General features: G+C 32.1%; 2 protein-coding genes across 3 annotated transcripts; one reads left to right on the top strand and one right to left on the bottom strand.

Moving 5' to 3' along the window:
- The first annotated feature begins 8,510 nt into the window (after window positions 1-8,510).
- On the top strand, window positions 8,511-13,252 carry LOC141690206 (BEL1-like homeodomain protein 9). Of its 2 annotated transcripts, XR_012562687.1 has the most exons (5): window positions 8,511-9,757; window positions 11,015-11,385; window positions 11,478-11,538; window positions 11,705-12,362; window positions 12,982-13,252. XR_012562687.1 is itself a non-coding variant. In XM_074494891.1 (4 exons), exons 1-4 carry the CDS (start codon window positions 8,999-9,001, stop codon window positions 12,224-12,226), a joined length of 1,713 nt encoding a protein of 570 aa, XP_074350992.1. In that variant the 5' UTR covers window positions 8,511-8,998; the 3' UTR covers window positions 12,227-12,495. The 2 variants fall into 2 exon arrangements, 1 of the variants encoding a protein (XP_074350992.1); XM_074494891.1 differs by lacking the exon at window positions 12,982-13,252 and having other exon boundaries at window positions 11,705-12,495.
- Window positions 13,253-13,492: 240 nt separating this feature from the next.
- On the bottom strand, window positions 13,493-21,252 carry LOC141690270 (serine/threonine-protein kinase ATG1c-like). The gene is made up of 13 exons (XM_074494970.1): window positions 20,706-21,252; window positions 20,000-20,120; window positions 19,844-19,902; window positions 19,508-19,572; window positions 18,731-18,824; window positions 18,549-18,629; window positions 18,283-18,391; window positions 17,870-17,942; window positions 17,411-17,784; window positions 16,943-17,301; window positions 15,448-15,736; window positions 14,644-14,714; window positions 13,493-14,011 (listed from the first exon to the last, which is right to left on the bottom strand). Exons 1-13 carry the CDS (start codon window positions 20,946-20,948, stop codon window positions 13,775-13,777), a joined length of 2,175 nt encoding a protein of 724 aa, XP_074351071.1. The 5' UTR covers window positions 20,949-21,252; the 3' UTR covers window positions 13,493-13,774.
- Window positions 21,253-21,673: the final 421 nt, after the last annotated feature.

Below are 21,673 nucleotides of genomic sequence, written 5' to 3'. Positions count from 1 at the left end.
TAAGGATTATTATAATTATATATCAGTTTCGTTATAATTTATCGCAAATAGATTGAAAACCATATTTTTTATGAGTCCAGGGAGTTTAGTCCTCTATCTACATTTGATTTCCCCCTCTTCTAGAATATTTGTTTATCCGCAAAAATCATAACAAACTGATAATAAGTAACAATAGATAGCTTGAAAGGAGCTGCTTAAGTGCAATATTTCGTTTTTTTTTTAGTTTCTGTCAAAAAGAAAAATGCCATATTCTGAATTTCTGGTTGAATAAAAACTTTGCACTCGGTCACACAGATATCCACATCACATGGCCATATTTAAAAGACTGGCAGAGCAGCAGCAGCAGCAGCAGCTAATGGACAAAACTAAAATGAGAAAAGCCTGAGTCAGGGGGGGGTGGGGGAAGCTCCATTCACGCAACACCTGAGCTTGCTGATGACACCGTCGTCAGACACACAGACAGACGTACAGTACTCGTACACGAATTTTAACTTAATACTCTACCTGCACCATCGCTTTCAATCAAACCTAACTTCCCTCTACATATACTGTATGCATACATGACATTTAGGGCTATCAATGGACTGGAAATCTGCTCTCATCCTATCTGATCCGAAAATTAATAAAACCGATTTTATTATAAAAAAAAATATCTGATTCGTGAAAATTTGATTCGAAAATAATTTGATCCGAAAAATATATGATATAAATTTAATATGATCCAATCCGTTAATAATCTGATCCAATTATATATGTATAATATTATAAAATAATTAATATTTTTAATAAATATATTATATATTATATAATGTATACTCACCCTGTCTCATTAAATTATATATATTATTTTTGACACGCTTTTCAATATTTTTTTAAAGCATAATTCCATAATATTTTTAATTTTTTTTCTAAATAAAAGTTGTATGTTTAAACTTTTATTAAAAAAATTAAAAAAAAACATAATAAAATTATATTTTAATAAACGTATATAATTTAGCACGAGAGTTTTATAAATACGAAGCATGCACAAGTACGCCGATAGCGTAATAATATAAAAATGTGAGAAACTCGAGACCAACTACTTGCTAATGAACCAAGTATCAAGCAAACCTAACATACTTATTATTTTATGTCCCTCCTTACCCAAAAATTTCATATTAGATATGTTTGCTGATGCATATTTTTAATTGTTAATATCTTTAATTCTGTTTTAGTATTAAATATAAAAATTTTATTATATTAAAATACTCATAAATACGAATTTAACAAGATCAATCATGACTATATTTAATCTTATAGATTAGACGTAAATTAATAGTTAATTATTTACGATGAATGGTAACAAAAGTCAATATATAAAACTTATTATGGGACGGAGGGAGTAAATTAGAAGGCGATTATATATCGGTTTAATTTTAAATAAGTAGGCTGAAATCAAATTTTGAGTTTTTACAATTTATTAAAGACTTTTAATATTTGTAGTGATGTATTTTTATATTTTAAAATATTGCAGAAGTGATTTTTTTAATATATTAACGGATTGGAGCTTTTATCCGAAAATTCGTGATCCTAACGGATCCGAATATGGATGGGCTCCGAAATCCGGTATATTTAGATGGATCTTGATATGAATCATGTCCGATCCTATCCAGATTTGATTCATTGATAGCCCTACATGACATGCATATTTTCATGTTGGCCAGAGTTATGGTACCAGCATATTCAGCATATTATTTATTGATAATAATTACTTAATATTTAAATTCAGAATAATTCAATTGTTTATATTTTATAGAGAGTGCTGATACTCATTTTAAGGTATATATAAAGTATAGTTTTGTAATTCTTTTTTATAATTTTGTTTTTCTGACTAAAAATTAAAACATTCAACTTTTATTCAGAAAAAGAAAATTATAAAAATAAGTTACTTTCATAGAAAATTTACTTTTGAGTCAAACATTAATGGCATCCATCTTTTTCAGTAATAATATGTCTTTCGTGCCTAAATTGAGAGTAATAGATGGACTTCTATCGTCAATCTAACAATTTTGGGTGTTATAGAAGTCACAACTAAATCTTATGCTTTCATCATAATTATATATTTTTATCACTCGCGAGGAATTGTGAAGTTTGTGCAGATACAGGAGTTTACGATGGCATCTGAGAAACATTATAAAAATGTAAAAGAATACAACACTTGTAAAAGTAATTTCAAAGTTCATACATTAAAAAGCATATGAAACAGATATGTAACAGTACTCTGGTAGAAATGAAACTAGATTATTAGTGTATCATCACGTATAGCAAAATGGAGTAGTAGAATCTTTCTTTAACTCTATGCACCCAGTTCATTTCACCTTTTCAGATGTGATCGTCTCCTTCCCCATTCAATGCCTTCATCATTTCAATATGTAAACTCTTAGTTAATGCTCACAATAATTTGAAATATGCATTTGTATATTTGGTTAAATTGCATAAGATTTTGGGGGACGAGTCACGCTCTTCCTCACATTTTAAAATTTTAATTTTTTTCGTATTTAAATATTTCTTTTTAGTTTATTATTTAATAGTGTACTGGTTCATTACTTCACATGCTAATTAGAACTCGGATTATAATTTATTAGTGATTGTGGGTATGTATGTTATTTATTCAATCGGTCCATGTAAAATGTTTGGGGATGTTTTTTTTTATAATCACTTATGCGTGCATCTCGAATATATTTGAAAGGTGTTAACTTAGATCACGACATCTTGAATATTTTTGAAGGATATTTACTTGAATCACAGTTATCACCAACTTATCCGAGGGTCGCTTGAATGGCCCTTTACATGAAGGAAAATATTTGGTGTACAGAATTATGTATAAAATTTTGTATATAATGTTATGTGGTGAGTTTTAACTAAAATGATCTTTATATTCATATTTACAAGACCAATTAAAATATTTCACATCAATTCACGTATTATCCTCAACAATTTTTTGTTTCAATTGACATATTATCCTCTGCAATTTTTTTAAACAAATTTGTGTAGATCTAGTACCAGTCATGGATGAAATCAGCACCTAAACTGATGTCTTCAACCAGCTGAGTCATGTTTATGTTCCAAAATGTTAAATAGTGTAATATTAGTTTTGGCCACTTGACAGCTTAAGATTTAGGTAGACCGAACACATACATATATTCGATAAATTATATTCATGAGCATGTAGAAATAATTTTAATCGAAGTTTAAACATCATAAAAGTTTCTCGAAATTATTTAGTTAAAAATTTGCTAAAGCTAGTTGTCCTAGCACAAAGGTGTGCATGCAAATTACCCAGAGAAAGTAAAAAGAAAAGAGGGGGGGGGATAAAACTGAAGCTCCCTTTGATCAAAGCGACGCCAAATACGGGGGACCTGAGATGAAAGAGATAGCAGTAAGAGAGGAAAGATAAATATGAAGCTCATGTCCAAGCAAAAGATTTCATTGACTGACTGACGTTTAAACCCTGCGACACTGAACCCTTTTGCCAGGCCCATCATCATGACTTTACTTCCTCTCTTAACACACTACCCCTCATTTACCCATATTTTACATGCATGCCTATTTAATTATATACCTACACATAAATAACTCAGTATCATTAAACAGTCCCGACTAAGCTGAGTTATTGCAAATCTTTAGATATTGCTGGGGCTTTAAATAAAACTTCTACCAATCTTTAAATAAAAACCATGATATTGTAAGAAAAATCTTAATAAAAAATTTAGTTTAGGCCGAATTTCTTGCTCAGTTAGCCACGGTTCCGTATACATGATGCATGTATATATGTTCATTGGCATGACAAAGCCTAGCTATGAATCTAGCCATGTAGATAGGTCACTGAATTGTGTATGCAGGGTTATAGTGATTGTATACATTTACTACTAACAGTACTTGAATTTCAGATGAATAATTGTACTCTATTCTACTCTATTAAATTTTGGTAGTCATCTCTCATTATTCTATCAGTCAAACAAGACCTACTGCCATCCATGTTACCTTTATTTAAGACTTCAAGGTACACTTTGTTTTCTATGTTACTGAATTATGTTTTCGGTCTTTTTACTGCTGGTCATCCATCCAAATATTTTCATTCCCTGTTAATTGTTTGTATTTGTGTGTAATTTTAACATTCTATAATTCTTCAAGTTTTGTCGAGCATGATTTGCAGTTCAAGTAAAAAAAATATCTTAAAAGAGGAAGTTTTGAACAGGATTTTTTTTTTTAATAATTCAAATAAAGTTTCTAATATTTTAAAGTTTTTGAAAAAAGTATAGTAAATTAGAGAAAATCTCCTTCTATATATTAAAGTGTAATCAAGGATAAATTGAACCATTTTATGGTTGTGAAATTACGAGTTTACCCTTTTATTTTTAAAAATTACACAAATGGCATCCTTATATAATTTAAGCTAAACATAAGAAGAAATTGTGTATACACCAAGATTTAAACCCCTTATCATCTATTTTCAAAGTACATGTCATTATCACTATGCTACATATCACATTGAGTCCTAATTACAAATCTTATTAAATAAATCATATCATCTCTTTCTAACATAAATTTTTTCTATTATTTTAACTTTTGAGTAAATCAAATATTTCTTTATATAATTTATGTCACTCTGTTTTTTTTAGTTTACATTTAATTGTATCTCCTTCGATATATTAAAAGAGGACTATGGGTAAATTGAGCCATTTTAATGGAAGTAAAATTACAATTTTGCCTTTTATGTTTGAAATTTAAAAATGTCAAGTTAAAAATAAGTATCGAACTCCAAACTTTCAACTCATAAACTTCATATCACTAACATATAGTACCATTGCGCTACATAACTTCTTGAGTTTATTTAAATTTTTTATTAGATAAGCCATGTCCTCTTTTTTTATCAAATTCTTTTTTTATTACTTTAATTTTTGAGTAAGTAAAATTAAATATTTATTTAATTTTTTATTTAGTTTTTTGTAGTTATATTATAAAATTTTAAAAATGCCACCACCTCATATTAGTTTCACTCACATCATATTCATTTATACATATATATATATATTAAATAATTTTTTAAGAAAATAATATTTAAAATATATAATAATTTTAAAATAACCAGCACTTTTATTGATCAATTTTTTTACATTATAATATAATACATAATTTTAATTTGTCATTCATTTGCATTATAAATCAATTTCAATATGTTTCGATATTAAGATTATAAAATATTATCAATATTTTTATATATTACGAATTAGTAGACTGTTTTTATTTAAAAAAATACTAAAATACAAAATTATTATTTTTAATATCACCGCATCCCCGTGGGAATCCTCGTTACGGCGGGATTCGGTAATGAAAAAAATTCCCGTCTAGGATTCAAGATGTGTTCGGGGATCACGGCGGGGATAGTACTTCCCGACCCCGAAGTGACCTGATGCACATCCTTCAAATATTTTATTTATCACGATATAGTTTTAATTTTTTTTATTAATTGGGATCATATAACTTAAAATAAATATCTAATCTCAAAATTATCGAGTTTAGTTAAAATCGAACTCTACAATAAAAATTAAGTCAACACTTAAGTAATATAATACCCCTCCAATAGTATGTATGAAAACAAAACGAGGTAAGAAAATCCAGTAAAAAGTTAAAATAATTATTTATTGTATTCAAAAATTATTTCTATATAGATGTAAATTTATTCGAGATAATATATTAATATTTATATCCAGGTCCGTGACTCGCACATGTTTTTACGCTAGTTTTATTTATTAGTTGACGTATTTTATAATTCTACTTTGCAAGCCTATTTTCATATTAAATCAGTGGTATCAGGGCTATTAGATAATTTTAATCTTGATGATTTGGGACAGCTTTGGAACTTTTCATAGGGGCTGTACTAAATTTGTATACTAGTTCCTTTCAGAAAATAAGAAATTAAAATTATATAATAGATTACTAGCTCAATTTATAGTGTACCGGGACGGGAAGAACAAATAGTATGCATTAAAACATCTGTCTCATTAAGTAATTAACCACTACATACGAACTAGTAAACATGCACCCTAATTAGGAATTAGAGCCAATCATGTTTCAAATTTTATTGATTATTATTAAAATACTTAATAGTAGTGCAATTATCATGTAATTAAGATGGTTAATGAAAAGTGCAACTCATCTAATGTTACCCTACATACCCAACTATGGCCAACCTTTGTTTGAAAACTAGTAGTCTACTATTTTGTTTGATTGCAAATTGATAGTACTCAGCGACTAAACATTATTCTAGCTAGAATAAACTTGATGTGAAACTATAATGACGTCAATAATGTTCAACAAAAGTTTGTGTTTTTTTTCTTTGTATTTCAGTATTTGTATTGTTCATAAATTAGTTAAAAGTCTTTTCTCAACCCCAGCTATTAAAAAGTGGCAATTGCAATAATTAAGGAAAGATGATCAAGGAGGAAAGTAAATAAATATTTTAATCATGAAAATGAAATTAGAAAATGAAATAGGAGATCTTAAAAATAAAATATAATATAATATATCAAATATTTAAGAATAACTAGCTAATCTCTCAGAATAAAATTTATGATAAATTCTTATATTTTAAATTTAAGGATCACATAATTAATCCCCTTGCAGATAGCAAGTTAGATATAAATTATTTGTACTCTCCCACCCGATTTTACATTTCTAATCACTAATAGTAGGCCGGTAAAAAATCTAGAAATGCAATAATTAAGCAATAACCTCTTTGAATTCATACTTGTTTCATTTATCTAAGAAAATCACAATCCTAGTAAATTTATTGCTCCTATATATTAGGGTGTGCTCAGTGCTCATGTATACTTGATTCAACAGTCCCTAATTAACAATGACGATGACAAGTATGCACTAAGAATAGTAGTTGCAGATCTTGTGAAAGATTTTTGAAGGATAACAATGGTGGATAGGCAGTAACAATTTCAGCTAGATATGAATATGAGCCCGTGAACATGCATGAACATGTGCAGCAGAAAATATCATATTTATTGCCAATACTAGTAGGTCTAAGTTTACAGCAATAAATCTGTTCATAATCAATGCTCCTTTCTCAGCTCCAGTGCTCAGTGAGACTGTTTGTAGCATCATCAAATTTCTTCTTATATAAATTTGAATATAATTTCTATCCGTGGGGTTTTGCTATACAGTGTTGTAGACATTTTTACAGTGGATTAGTATACATGAAAATTCTTATTTTATTACGATAATACCAATCCTTCTTATACCTCAAACTTTTAATTTATAAAGTTAGCCGCTCATGTTATATTACAACCACAAGGGCCCTGCTATAGTATTTCTCAGTTTTCTACAAAATTCAGCATGCTGTTGCAACTTCTATTGATTCAAGTGATCATGTCGTGTTGTTCAGGGAAACAATTTTGAATTTTTGATTACAATGACATACCCATCTCGATCAAAGTGGTGCTATATATAAGTTAGCTAGTACTATAAATTTATACCAAAAATTAAATTTTGAATACAGATTAATACTATGTAACTCTTTAACACCCGTCATTTAAAGCATCTCATTTAATTTATTTATATTTTTATATGACAAAACATAAATTTTGTTCTATACATATATACAAACTGTAGCAACCCTTAGCTTAAGAATTTTTGTGCTACAAGTCTATAACATACATATAGCGCCACTTTAACAATAATTTATAACTTTAAGGAGTACTTTGGATGCACCATCAGAATGAGAATCGAAAATAAGAATGTAGGGTATGCAAATGGGGGTTAATGAAAATGAGAATGAGAATGAAATGAAAAATCAAGAAGTATGGTGGGTTTGATTTACCCACCAAGAGGGAATGTAGTTCCCATTCCCATCACTAAATTAGTAATCCAAACAATCACTTAGGTTTAAGGACCATCAACAAATCAGCTTAGACATTTTATTTTTCTAATGTGTTATCTCAAAATTATAATTTTTAATTATCAGTTTTGACAATAAATGACAATTAATTATTATCAATTATTCATGTTATTGATGATATTTTTTTTATTAAATAAAAACTTAATATTAAAGTAAAAGTGAAGATTTTAGCTTCTGTAAAGCAAGTAAACGCCTATTTGAACTTTCACTAGTTTTGAAACCTTCTGGTTAAAATTTGATAAAATATATTTTACTCAAACATTTATTTCCGATTAACTCATCCATGTTCGTAGGTGCAAGGTTAGTAGGTGCAAATTATACTTAAATCAAGGCTATTCATGTACTGCTACTACATAGGGTATTATATTTTTCATTAAATATCATGAGCAACATATGTGTTTATGAATAATGTAGTTGGTATTATGATGAAATTAAAATGAAATAATGTAGTCGAATTAAAACGAAAGGAAGTTGATTTATAGCTAAAATTGAACGTAGCATGAGGAGGGGGAGAAAAAGATAAGTAGTAGTAGTACTTGTTGCTTTAGGAATTTGTCTTTGTGCTAACGTGCGCCCCACCAAAGGTCAGGAGAGGTCTCCTTTTTGCCTGCCATAATAATTTTTGATTTTAAATACCAGAAGTTGAAACTCAAGCAGCTAGGATCCTGTACCTCCATTGCACTCATTATATCCCCCTGTATTGATAATTTTTGAAGCTGTATGCATACATTGTAGTAGTAGCTAAGTAGAAGATCATGCTAGCTAGCCTTTCATTTCCATCTCTCTCTCTCCCTCTCACTATACACCTTATTGTCCTATGACCTCTCTCTCTCTCCCATAATTTATTAATTTGATCCCCATTCACTCACTCACTCACCATCAAATCCATCCATCTATCTTTCTATCCTTCTCCTCCATCAAAGAGTATATTTCCATCTTTTCTGTTCTCTCTGCAACTCCAAATTTAAAGATTTTAAACTAATCTCTCTCTCTCTCTCTATCTGTCTGTTCTCCCTTCATTATAATTCAACTTTTGGTCTTCACAATATCATGGCTGATCAAGGGTTTGATTCACCATACCATGTCCCACAACAAAGCAGAAGAGATAAACTAAGAGTTGGTTGCAGTTTAGATAATACCACAAACAACCACCTTCATAATAATTCTCTCCAGCCTTTTTATGATCCTTCTTCTATCATGTCTTCTTCAGATTTGCTAACCTGCGCTTCTTTTCAACATGGTGTTAAAGAAGAACGCATGAATCTAATGACTACTTACATCTCCTCTTGTTCTTCCTCTACTTCACACAATCATCTTTACATGGATCCACAACCTCAACCTTCTTTTCATATAAACCCTAATCATATTCAAGATTTAAACAATTCTAGTAACCCTAATAATTATCTTGCTTCTTCACAAGTTAGGATTCTTGATCAATCTTTTAATGGGGTTTTATCAAGTGGACAAGGCTTGTCTCTTTCACTTTCTTCACAACAAAATTCAGCCCCTTTATCTCTAAATCTTCAAAGATCATATCAACAACCCTATGATTTGTCTAGAAGTAGTGTTCCTTTGGGCCCGTTTACTGGCTATGCTTCTATTTTGAAAGGATCAAGATTCTTGAAACCAGCCCAACAAATGTTGGAGGAGATTTGTGATGTTGATAGAGGGAATTTTCAGAGTGAGAAGTTTAGTGCAGATGCATGTTTGCTTGATCCTTCTCCATTGGATAATTTGAGCAGAAATGATGTTTCTGATGATGACCCCAATCGTAGTAAGAAATCAAAGTTGCTGTGTATGCTCGATGAGGTACAAAGTTTCGAAAAATATCTATTAATTTATAATTTTGTTAATTGATATTCAAATGGTTTTATTAATATGTTTACATAAATCTGGCAAGTATTGCTTGTTTGAGTTATCGTATAAATAACTTATAAGTTAAATGTAAATATTTCGGACTTATTAGAAAGGGGACGACCTTAATGTAGAGTGACATGCATTGATACATTATGTTGTTGCAGGCTGCATGAATGCTTGGTAATGCATAAAGTAAGCACCTTTTATTTTATTCTTTCAGAATTTTTTAGTGATCTAAACTGCAATGGAAGTATGATTAGATGCTTAAAATTAGTCATAGAGGGGGTTGCAGAATCTGTCTTTTTATTAAAAAAGGTGATTGGGAGGAATATATGTACAAATATTAGTGCCATAAAGTGCCTGACAGCAATGGAAATAGAGGTGTTCTGGCTTAATACCACTAGCCTGGGGGTTTGGGAGGGGTGTAAATTGCTTAAAGTCACTGTAGGAATCCATTTGATAAGATGTGTCACATTTATACTTGTGAAAAGTACTGTGCATCATGAGTAATGAATTGTAAGTTTTAAATGTGTACGTCATCTCCACTTTTCTTCAATTTGTGGCTTTTACTTTTTAATTGAGAAATGAAATGGGATGAGGTTGCTTCACACAGTATTATGCATGGTTTGTTTGGATTCTGTGGAGGTAATGCAGAGACAATGAGCATCATCCAGTTTGACAATGGATCCTTTTATTATTGGCAACCATGGCAAGTGGTAATTGTGATTCGATTATAGTTATCTAGTAGACGAGGCTCAATGGCTTCGGAAGTACTACTTCAATAATTATGTCTTATCTAAGAAATGCAGATGCTGGTGATCAAGGGCATCAGATGCTACGATTTAGTCTAATACAGTTAACTTAAAAGTTTATTTATTCTGATAGCTTTTTTCTTAGCAAGTAGGATAAATAATGGTCCTTGAGTTTTCGTCTGAAAATATAGATAAAATTTTATTGGTTCTTCAATTTTCCAAATGGTTCGAGTAATCATGTTTAGTAAATTAAGAATGAAAAAAGATTCAGTGGTCTTGCTACAAGGAAATATGTTGTTGATGGAGGAATGTTTTGCAATTATTTTTACTTGTAATATAGTGCAGGTGTTTAATAAGTTGTAGGTGTTTAAGAAGTTGTAATTGTTTACATTAATTAGTTCTTATGATGGTGTTAATGTGCTTAGCTCTTGTCTTCAATGCTTTTAAAATGTACTAGGTTTACAAGAGGTACAGACAGTATTACCAGCAGATGCAGGCTGTTGTGACATCATTTGAAACTGTTGCTGGACTCAGCACTGCAGCTCCCTTTGCACATTTAGCTCTAAAGGCCATGTCAAAACATTTTCGTTACCTAAAGAATGCAATCACTGACCAGTTGCAGTTTACAATTAAATCTTACGGTCAAGTAACTTATGGAAAAGATGGAATGTCAAGGGCTGAGAATGCAGATAGCAGTATTTACGGCCAAAAGCCAGTTCAAAACATGGGATTTATAGAACATCAGCCTGTTTGGCGGCCACAAAGGGGACTACCAGAGCGCGCTGTGACTGTGCTGAGAGCATGGTTGTTTGAACACTTCCTCCACCCGTAAGTAATTACATCGCACTATTAAACATTGTAATGTAAATTCTGTGTTCTCCTTATATTGAACGGTTACGAGTTTGCTAATATTGCCGCAGGTACCCTACTGACACCGACAAGTTAATGTTGGCTAAGCAGACAGGTCTTTCACGGAATCAGGTTTGTGCCTTTAATCGTACGGCTCCTTACCTTCGTTGCTGGAGTTCAATCGTCAACTGTTAATAAAAATTCATTCATTAACATCTCTAGTTAGATGTAACAAAAGCACTTGCATTTAATATTAAATTTATTTGTAAAATTTTAGAATGTGTGGTTAACTGGCCAGGTATCCAACTGGTTTATCAATGCAAGAGTAAGACTATGGAAACCTATGGTGGAAGAGATTCATAACCTGGAAACAAAGCAGAAACCTTCACAGCGGGATGAACAATATGCTGACAAGACCAACAACCATTTGCATGCAGCTGATTCAGTCCCATCTGAAAATGCCTCGACATCAAGCCAAAGGGTTCACGACCTTCCCACTAAACGCTCTAGAGATGATTATTCTAATAATCTCATGACTGCTGGTGAAGAGCCAATGAATTTGTTGTATGGCAATGCAGTGCGCCATCAACATATAGGTGTTGGCATGAATGGTCCAGTTGGAACTAGTGGTGTTTCCTTGACTCTTGGACTCCAAAATAATGGAATAGGGATGTCAGAACCTTTTGCTATGAATGCAGCTCGTCGATTTGGTATAGAGGCAAGTAACGAGGGATTGGTAATGGGTACTTTTGAAACACAAAATCGGCAATTTGGAAGAGATTACATTGGTAGCCAACTTTTGCATGATTTTGTTGGCTGAAAATGAGTTTGAGATATGTTGGCATCATTCTTCATCGAATTATAAACCAGAATTCATTTGGAAATCGCTTAATCAAGCACTTATATCCAAGCAGCAAGTCGATTAAAGCCACTTCTAACTATTGTGGTTTTAGAAGGTACAACAATATCTTGTGGAATTCCCGTGTATATGTTCCTATTGTTTACATTATGAAATGTACACTAATGTTGCTCTGCTTGCATATGCATGTATCCTAGTACATAAGACATGACAAGCATGATTAAATTATACATGTGTCTGTAAAAAAGTCTGCAATTTTTTTAAAAAAAATGGAATCTATTTAAAATCTTGATAAGATCTTGAAAAGTGGCAGTTGTTGCAATTGTAGTAAGCTTATATAAAATTGTAATTCCTTTATGCTAAAATGGGAAACAATGTGTTCTGAAACCATTTGAAATCATTTCAAAAGTGCTTTTTTTGCATGGCTTAGCTTGCTTTCTGTAAGAATCATCATATCAGTTGGCTTTATATAATGATATGATTGGGCAACCTTTGTTTTAGTTGGTGTAACTGTTTAATCATAATAATTACCAAGGGGTTTAAGGGAATATCTTTAGAGTTGTCTTCAAGTAAAAGGTGGGTCAATTTTCACATGTAACAGATTAATAATGCTATATCAAAGTTTCGTGTTACATCTTTAAATATCCTTAAAGATGTTATCGAATTTGTTTGCTACATTATTGTTGATAATAATTTTGTTCGTCCACATCTTGCAGACAGATTTGTTGCTTGTCAATCTTGTCGTGTACTTTCGTACGGTAATCGGAGTAGCATCCCAGCTGCAGTAAGGTTCATGATCAGTTGGAAGAAGCCTTGCTGGTTTTGTTGAGCAGGCTTGAATTTGTAAATTCCAAACGAAAATATTTTTAATATATATTTGAAGTACATCAATTTGTGTCTACTTTGTTCTGCTTCTTGTACATGGGCGAAAAATCTCTCTTTGTTTTCAAATGGGGCTGTAAAATATAGCTTAAGGTCTTTGTTTTATCTCTATGTAAGATTTACTTCTAACCAGATGCACATAAAGGCCTGCAGGCCAGATTCCGAAAACCCGGGCCTGACTTCAGTCTTCTAAAAAATATGTAAAATCCATTCTACATTCGTTATTGAAAGATATATTAAAGACCCAGACTTTGGTCTTGAATGTTAATATAGGTTTATGCTATTGCAACCTAAAATCCGTCCAAATTTCTTACTAGACATGGCAGAATGCATATATATAGTAGCTAATATAATAGTAACTTTGCATTTCTAGAATTTCGAAGTAAAATATTACAGCGAGATTTCAAGAATATTACATCTTCATCAACCCCGACTCATAAAAGAATAGGCATCAACTTGAGACATTTAAACTCTATTTCGTTTCTTTACACCAACGTGAAATTATGAATATTACGGGAAGTGAATTCTGCCAAGTTTTCAAGTCCCTAAAAGAATACCTGTACATAAAGAATTTGTACAAACAGAACTAAGGGAGGTCTCGTGTAATAATAACAGCTCCCTTTGTATTTAAGGCGGGGAATGTTGATCTTCACAATTAAGAAGAACCATCCTTTGCGACCTTGAATGGTTTTGCCTGTTATTAAGGACGTCAATATATGTTTGCAACCTATAACGATCTGAGTTTGTCAGGGAGAAAGGATGATTTATAATGAGGGAGGGACCCTCAAGAAGGAGAAAGTTTAGCAAGCATAATGCTCTTGAATAAAATTCTGCTGCGTCTCTGTTGCCATTGAACTCGTGGACCTGCCATACATGCATTGAAATATATAAACATCTTATATCAATAATATATTACAGTTCATATTGTGTTGCACCATCAACAACTTGCATCCTCTTTTATCCCTGTTTTAACTCACTCTTTTTTATCTTCTCAACTTTAGCAACACAACAAGTGCATAAACAATATATTATTCCACATGACAGATTGACAACAAATAGATTAAATGGATGTTGCTATTTCATGATGAGCGATGATTCCCAAAACATGCAACACAAGGACGTGAGCTAAAACTGCTGACTGCATAAATACTTCAGCTCAAAGAAAAATAATAGACATGATTCTTAAAACCTAATTTTGCACTGATTGCCAACTTATTTTTCAACGATGTAGATAGAACGTGAAGGTTTGAATCACGTCAACTTGGTTCCAGGTTTAAATATTGTTATACTCTAGGGTCCGATAAGCATATAGCCAAACAATTTCCTTCCTCAAGTTCCCTTGTTTGACAAACTCCTAGTTGTAAAGGAATTTATTGCCTAGTACATAGGGTTATAAAAAGCAAATGCATGCATCATTTGTCTAATACTTTACAGCATTCTCTGTATGTCTGCAACCTCTTTCCATGAAATTAAAACTAGTATTTGGAATTACTTACAGCCCCATGTCTTCCTAAATCGAGGGCAGACTGAAATATTGTTTCCATTGCATCTGGCATCTCCTGGTTTCCTGAATCATGGAAGAACTAATATCAGAATTCTTTCCCTGAGAACTGAATCTACAGAGATATAGCTTATGAACTATATATATTTACAAATAAAACACTTGTTACTCCTTGCCAGCAATTACAACGTGAACTTGTCCCAAAAAAAATTACACGACTGAGTTGAGAAGGCGGCTCAACTACTGAATATACAGTAAAACTGAGCGAATAATTTAATTACTTAATAAAGGTTACAATTAATTGAGGTTAAGAAATACTCCTTTTGTCCCTCCCATTTGTTTACACTTTCCTCTTAAGATGTCCCTTCCAATTCTTTACATTTCAAAAATGTCCAAAAATAGTAAAATTTTTACAATATAAAAAGTAACCACATCCACTACTTATCTCCACTATACTCACTTTATACATAAAATATTAATCGGTCCCACTACTTTACTCATATTTTTAACTTTCTTCCACTACTTTATCATTTTTCTTAACCTCCGCACCCATCCCAAATGTAAACAAATGGGAGGGACGGAGGGAGTACACTATATCTGCCAGTCGGGACTCAGGACCGAGATGATTAAAATTTTAAATTGAGGTTATGAACCAGGCAAATATTAATCAACTAAGGTTTTACTGTAATATAATGGAGTTGAATTCAATAATGAACAAACAATGTCCAACAAGGCAACAACAAATGCCAGCATATTCAGGCAACATTGAAATGATACTTCTCCACTCTCCAATACATACCAGGTTCAATAAGCTTGGCAAGTTCCTCAGCATTCCCAACTTCAAGGAGAAACGCCCTTTCAATCTCAGAGTAAACATCTTGCCGATGCTGCCAGTTGGCAGAATTAAGATGTTCTCGGTCAACGGGACCAGCACGATCCTTGTTAGTGAGTTCTCTCATAGTTTCTTGGGTTGGACTTCCTTCTATAGCCGATGCAGCTCGCGTATGACAAATATGAAGCGCTTGCTTCCATATTGCTAGAATTACAAGCTGAACTGAAAATGCTTCTAGATGCTTTCCAGATTCAACCTATTGCAAGTTAAGAAGCAAGTAAACATTGGCAGGTCATGCCGCGTAAAATAATCATGAATAAAAACAGAATATGACTTGTTACTGGTGCATTTCATCCAACAGCATGAAAAGTATAATTAAAACATAACAAGGATTTCCCATGAATTTACTGTTTAAATCGGCAAATAAATGATTATGGAAAATGGTTCCAGAGGTATCAAAGTTTAATCCTCCCATCTTATCCATTCTTTTTGACCAAGTAGCCCACTGCTCAAAAAAACTCACCATATATGACTGGAGTCTCGGAAACTACTGCATCATCAAACACAATTTAATATGACTGTATTCGAATGTAGGTCTTTCCATTTCATTGGATCCCAAAACTATTTGTTCTTAATCTGCAAATAAACATTAGGCTCTAATGGTGCTGCTGCAAAGGTGTAGAAGCATATTTAGTCTGGTATGGACCTTGTTCAGAGAGTGTTTGTCTTTTATGCATTCTTAGAATATAGGTACTTGTGCAAAGTTTTAGAATTTAGATATATTCTAGCCTCTTAGTAGGATAAATGGAAACCAAGTAAAAAAACTAAAATTATGCATTCAACCAATTGAGAAAAAAAGCTTCACCCTACCAGTACCATGCATGTCTATGACAGCATTTTTCCATTTAAAATTTAGTGTGAATATGGGAGAAAAAAATATTAAAAATTCTTCAAGTTTGTTCTCAAATTTGTTGATGAGTGATCAGAAAGGGAGATGTGAGAAAATTCAAAAATTGGAAGTTTCGACGACAAATAAGAAAAATAAAGTTACTAACTTCGATAATTCCCGAAACGCCCTTCATAATCTTAAATAACTTGTCATCTTTTTCATGTTAAACTGTGTACTGCTTATTGAAGAAATCCGGGAACACGAATCAAAGTCTATTTAAGTTCCTTTTCTCTCATTCTATTTATCGTCTTTCCTCTTCTTCATTTCCCATTCCCTAAATAAGGCATGATACATGGTATATGTTGATGCACAAAAGTAGGGGATGGAGAAGGGTACAATTATTTGTATGGTAACAGAAGGATAGACTTTTGCATTGCTTATGTCACAATAATACACTACAACTCTCTAACCCCTAAGATTACTTTAAAAAATTCATCTTTGACCTTCCTCGGGTCAAATTCCCAGGAAACAAGAAAACATTTTTTGTTGTGTATGAAGGATGAAGTGTGTTACCTTCTCGTTCACTAATTGTTTAATGGTGGATGCAGAGCTCTGCAGTGACTTGATCCTTGAAACTGAATCCGTCGGTGGCAGCTCCAGAGATCCCCTGATACAAAAGGATCCAAGTGAAGTCTCAGATGGAGCAGGGCCATGGTTTTTCGAGCAACCATTGCAGCTTTCTTTAGTGGTTGCTGCAGTGAGTTTTACAGGGACATTCGGTTTCGATTTAATAATATTTCCACTAAGAAGAGGATACTCTACTTTGGATGGTAAATGGTTAAGCTCTGAGGCACAGTCTGAAGATGACATATCCAGAGGGGGATTAGACACCATAACATATTCCTGAGCAATTAGCTCGAATGAATCCAGGACTGTTACAGATACGAAGAAAAAATAATGCAATTATCATTCTCTAAACTTGATCACATAAAAACAGGAAACTAATGCATGAAAATAGCAGATATTAGGGTAACTATGTACCTGTTGACGGGACATTTACGGTCTGATGTTCCACTGATTTCAGAGATTTTTCTACATTTCCTTCAGATGGATTGCTGTTGAAGTTAAAAGCCAGAAGCTCCGGTTTATGTCTATTACTACTAGATTTCATAGACACGTCCATGTTGCTTGAAAAAGTATGCACATCCTTCTTCTCAGCTCTTGTATTCACAGAAAATCCATAAGTAGATTTTATGGGAGACCTGTTGATCTGAGTTGGGCTTTTATCAGGACCACTAGTTTTATCGTCCAGACTAGAAGGCAAATGATCTTCTTGAGAATTTTTATTTGTTCTCAAGTCGGGATTGCACTTGTTTATTATAGGACAGACACCTTTACCCGGAGATCTTAAATTTCTGCATAGCGAACTTCCCCATTTTTAGAGAGTGGAATGTATTATAAACTAAAGATGTTTATAATGCAAGTTGTTTTCCCATTTACCTCAATATTTTATCCGGCAGATTCTGAGAAAGAAATGGATGGTTAAAGAACTCCTCAAAAGTCAACCTTTCCACTGTAGAAACAGACACAACATCAGATAATTAAAATTTACTATATGGAATATAAAATATACTAATAAGTACTATTGTTAATCCAGCTTCAAATATGTATACATCATTGAAAGACACCTGACCCTCTATTACTACATCACTGAAAGAAGTGTGTCTATACACCGGTCCACAGGTCTAATATGCCCAATGCCCATCAACTCGTTAAAAGTAACAATGAATAATTTAGGGAAAAAATATTAAAAATATACATGTAATCAAAGCAAATTGATGCCCAAGCAGCATATTTAGGTCTAAAAGCAACCATTTCTATTCAGTAGGTATTAAGGACAGTTTAAAAAAAACCTGGATTAGGCCGCAGCAACTTCCGGCACAAATCTATGCATTCAGAGCTCAAACCTACTGAATGTGGAGGAAAAGCCAATTCAGTTGACCTCATTATATTCTGGAGCAACTGCAATAAATACAAGAAAAAACACTGAGACGATGCTACATAATAAATTACTATATATACAATCTACTGCCTATACTGCCATAATTATTACACTAAAATAATTATGTAGCACATGTTAAATTTTCTAAGATAGTAAAACACAAAATTGCAGACAAACCTGAATTTGATTGTTTCCTGTGAAAGGGGTTTTCCCAGTTACAAGCTGAAATAAAATGGCACCGACACTCCATAGATCAGCCTGCAATAACATGTAAAATTTACTGTTATATCTTCATATGGAAATTTAAAATAAACAGCAAATAGAAAAAATGCTACTTTATTGAAATCTATGTATGTTACCTTTGCATCATATTTCTGCAGCTGCATTATTTCTGGAGCCATATACAACGGCGATCCACATAATGTTTCAGCAAGGTTTCTCGGTTGTAAAGATCTATGGAAAAAATATTTTATTAATCAAATATGTCAATAGATAGAATTTGTCTACTGGAGCAAGTGAAAAGGAGACGCATTGGTGTCGTGTGTATACATACAGTTATAGTTAAGAAAAAAAAGGCAGAAAATTTTAAGATAAACGCATAAAGGGCAAGGCTATATAGCTTTTTTCCACAATATATACCTCAATTCTATCTGACTTTTAAAAAAAAAAGTATTTATTTGTTTTATCTCAGTAGATATATTTGGCACCACACAATTATGTCATCTTTCATTCTTTCGAGAGTCTAATGGCAATTCAAAACTGCAAACGCCACGCAAAAGAAGTTTGTTGAAGGCGCCAGTAAGCGCTATTCTTTCAACCTCCATTAAGAACTTCCTGAATCATGGCATGATTGAAATTTAATACCTGATCTTCCGCATATTTAGACACTGCTTTTTATGATCTGTTAACAGAAGCATATTTTACTTGTACAAAGAATAATAGACTAGGTGAAAGAAGTGGTCAAATGAAATATTCTTTAATGAGAGAACCCATAAATATGCTTAGGAATGTCTTACACAATGACAAAGAGATAGCTGTAGTTAAAAGCAAGGTGCATGTAAATATACCCCAGTTCCTTTATAGATTATTTACATAATTATGCACAACCTCTAAGGAAATAAAATACAAAAATGTACCTTGCAAAACCAAAATCTGCAATCTTTAAAACTGAATCGTCTCCATTAGTTGACAGAAGTAGATTCTGTTCAAAAAACAAAATGCAGGACAAATGAAAAAGGCTTGATGTTAATTGAGCTTAACTACTACATCATAAAAAAAAATAGTATACGTTTTTGCCTGCTTATAGACTTAGAGTAGTAATACATTGGATAAGAGGTTATAAACATATATTTTATATATTAATATGGAAATTTCTTATAGAGAAAACGATCAGATACTCTTAAAATCAACCAAGTCAAAGTCATCAAAAAAGTTGAATGTCAAAAACACAACACAATGGCAATTATATTTACCTGCGGCTTCAGGTCTCGATGTATCAGATCATTATCGCGAAGAATTTTAAGACCCGATGCTGTGGAATAAATTATCTTGCAAAATTACTACATGGCTTACTAAAAGAAACAAAACTAGAAAGTGTTTAATTTAATTATTGAGAAGTTCAATAATACCGAGCTGCAGCATAAAATGCTTCGCAGTAGATTCTGTGATTCTTCCTTTACGTTTGTGAAGAAACATGGAAAGATCACCCCCTTTGCAAAATTCCAACACAAAATAAATCTTTCCTGGTTCCTGTGTGCCAAATTTATGATATTTCATAAAAACATTATAGAGATTACCCAAAAAATTATAAAATATCAGATACCAGAAGTCTCTCCATCGTGTGAATTTATAGACATATACTATAACAAGGATTTATTATTTTTGTTAAAAAGGCCTGCTCTGCTCAGGTCACAGTGCATTACCTGTCCCGAGTGAAGAATGCATATTTAAACGAACAAACAGGAATAGAGATAGAAAATCAAAGAACTCCCAATCTCCTATATGCAACACACACATATGCCAAGCAAAACGATCATACTCAAAATCCCGCATCAACAACCATTCTCCAAAAGAAACTTAATCCATAAAGTAGAAAGCAGACTTTACAAAAGCTAGTCAACAAAAATCTCGTAAATCAAACCACTGATTCTCTATTACGAACTATGCTTGTCAAAATCAAACCAAAATCTTACAATTAAACTATTCTCCATATTGATCAAGATTTTAATTCCGGCCTAACATTTTCGAACTTATTCCATAATAAAAAAAAATCGAAACTTTACACACATAAACAGAAAGATGCATATACACGATGCATAAAAATACAGTAATTACCTGAATCATATCATACAAATGAATGATATTAGGATGATTAATATGCCTCAATATCCGTATTTCGGACAACAAACTCTCTTCCAATTTCTTAGTTAATCTTCCAGTAACAATCTCTTTAATTGCAACTTCTGTATGATAAACCCTGTGCTTTCCATGCCACACCACTGAAAATGAACCCGACCCGATTTGTTTACCCACCAAATAATCCCCAACTACTCTACTACTCTTGTTGGACTCCCCCATCAAAACCCTAATTCTAAATCCAAAAAAGCACACAGCCCTTTCCTCAAATCAATGTTTTAAGCAAAACCCAGAAAGTAATTGCAAAATTACACACTAGTTTGTCTAAAGTTTGAATCTTTTTTATTTTATTTTTTTGTGTGTGTTTTCTTGAACTTTTAAAAATTGGGTTTTGATAGGTGGGATTAAAGGGGTGATGATGAATTGAATTGGGGTTAGTAAACGGTGATTTACTGGTATGTATATGTCGTGTGTATGTATATGTGAAGTGAAAGATTCGGTGAATGAGTGTGATTCGATTAGAAGAAGAAGTTTATTCTTGTTGTATTAATTTTTTAAATTTATTTTGGCCTTATCTAAAATGAAAATATTTATAGTTTGGGTTTGTGTTAATTGTCTTGATTACCCACAAAGTGAAAATGACGTATATTCCAATTTTATAAGGAACGCCAACTTTCAAAATATTTCTTTTAAATTTTAACATTTTTATAATCTATTTTATGTTATGTGAAATTAAAATATTAGATTATCCGAATTGAATTTTAAAAATGATTCTCAAATTGATACATGATATTGCCTAATTGGTTATGAAATAATTAGAAAAGATGAACTCTCATGTATTAATGTTAGAAGCATCAATTAGAATAATACATATGATCACATGTTACATGTGTCGCGTTATTTGAGAATTTTTTTTATTACCCAATTTGTTATATCTGACACTACTT

This window comes from Apium graveolens, chromosome 10, assembly GCF_009905375.1.
Source record: "Apium graveolens cultivar Ventura chromosome 10, ASM990537v1, whole genome shotgun sequence".
Classification (NCBI taxonomy): domain Eukaryota; kingdom Viridiplantae; phylum Streptophyta; class Magnoliopsida; order Apiales; family Apiaceae; genus Apium; species Apium graveolens.
Note: the sequence above shows the minus strand (reverse complement) of the source record. Positions and strands in the feature narration are given on the sequence as shown.

Coding starts and splice junctions, on each gene's coding strand:
- LOC141690206 (XM_074494891.1), top strand. CDS start 8,999: ATGGCTGATCAAGGGTTTGATTCACCATACCATGTCCCACAACAAAGC. Junction 9,758..11,014: donor TGCTGTGTATGCTCGATGAG/GTACAAAGTTTC, acceptor AAAATGTACTAG/GTTTACAAGAGGTACAGACA. Junction 11,386..11,477: donor TTTGAACACTTCCTCCACCC/GTAAGTAATTAC, acceptor ATATTGCCGCAG/GTACCCTACTGACACCGACA.
- LOC141690270 (XM_074494970.1), bottom strand. CDS start 20,948: ATGGGGGAGTCCAACAAGAGTAGTAGAGTAGTTGGGGATTATTTGGTG. Junction 20,121..20,705: donor ATTTGTATGATATGATTCAG/GTAATTACTGTA, acceptor TTTGGCACACAG/GAACCAGGAAAGATTTATTT. Junction 17,943..18,282: donor GTTGCTGCGGCCTAATCCAG/GTTTTTTTTAAA, acceptor CTGTTTCTACAG/TGGAAAGGTTGACTTTTGAG.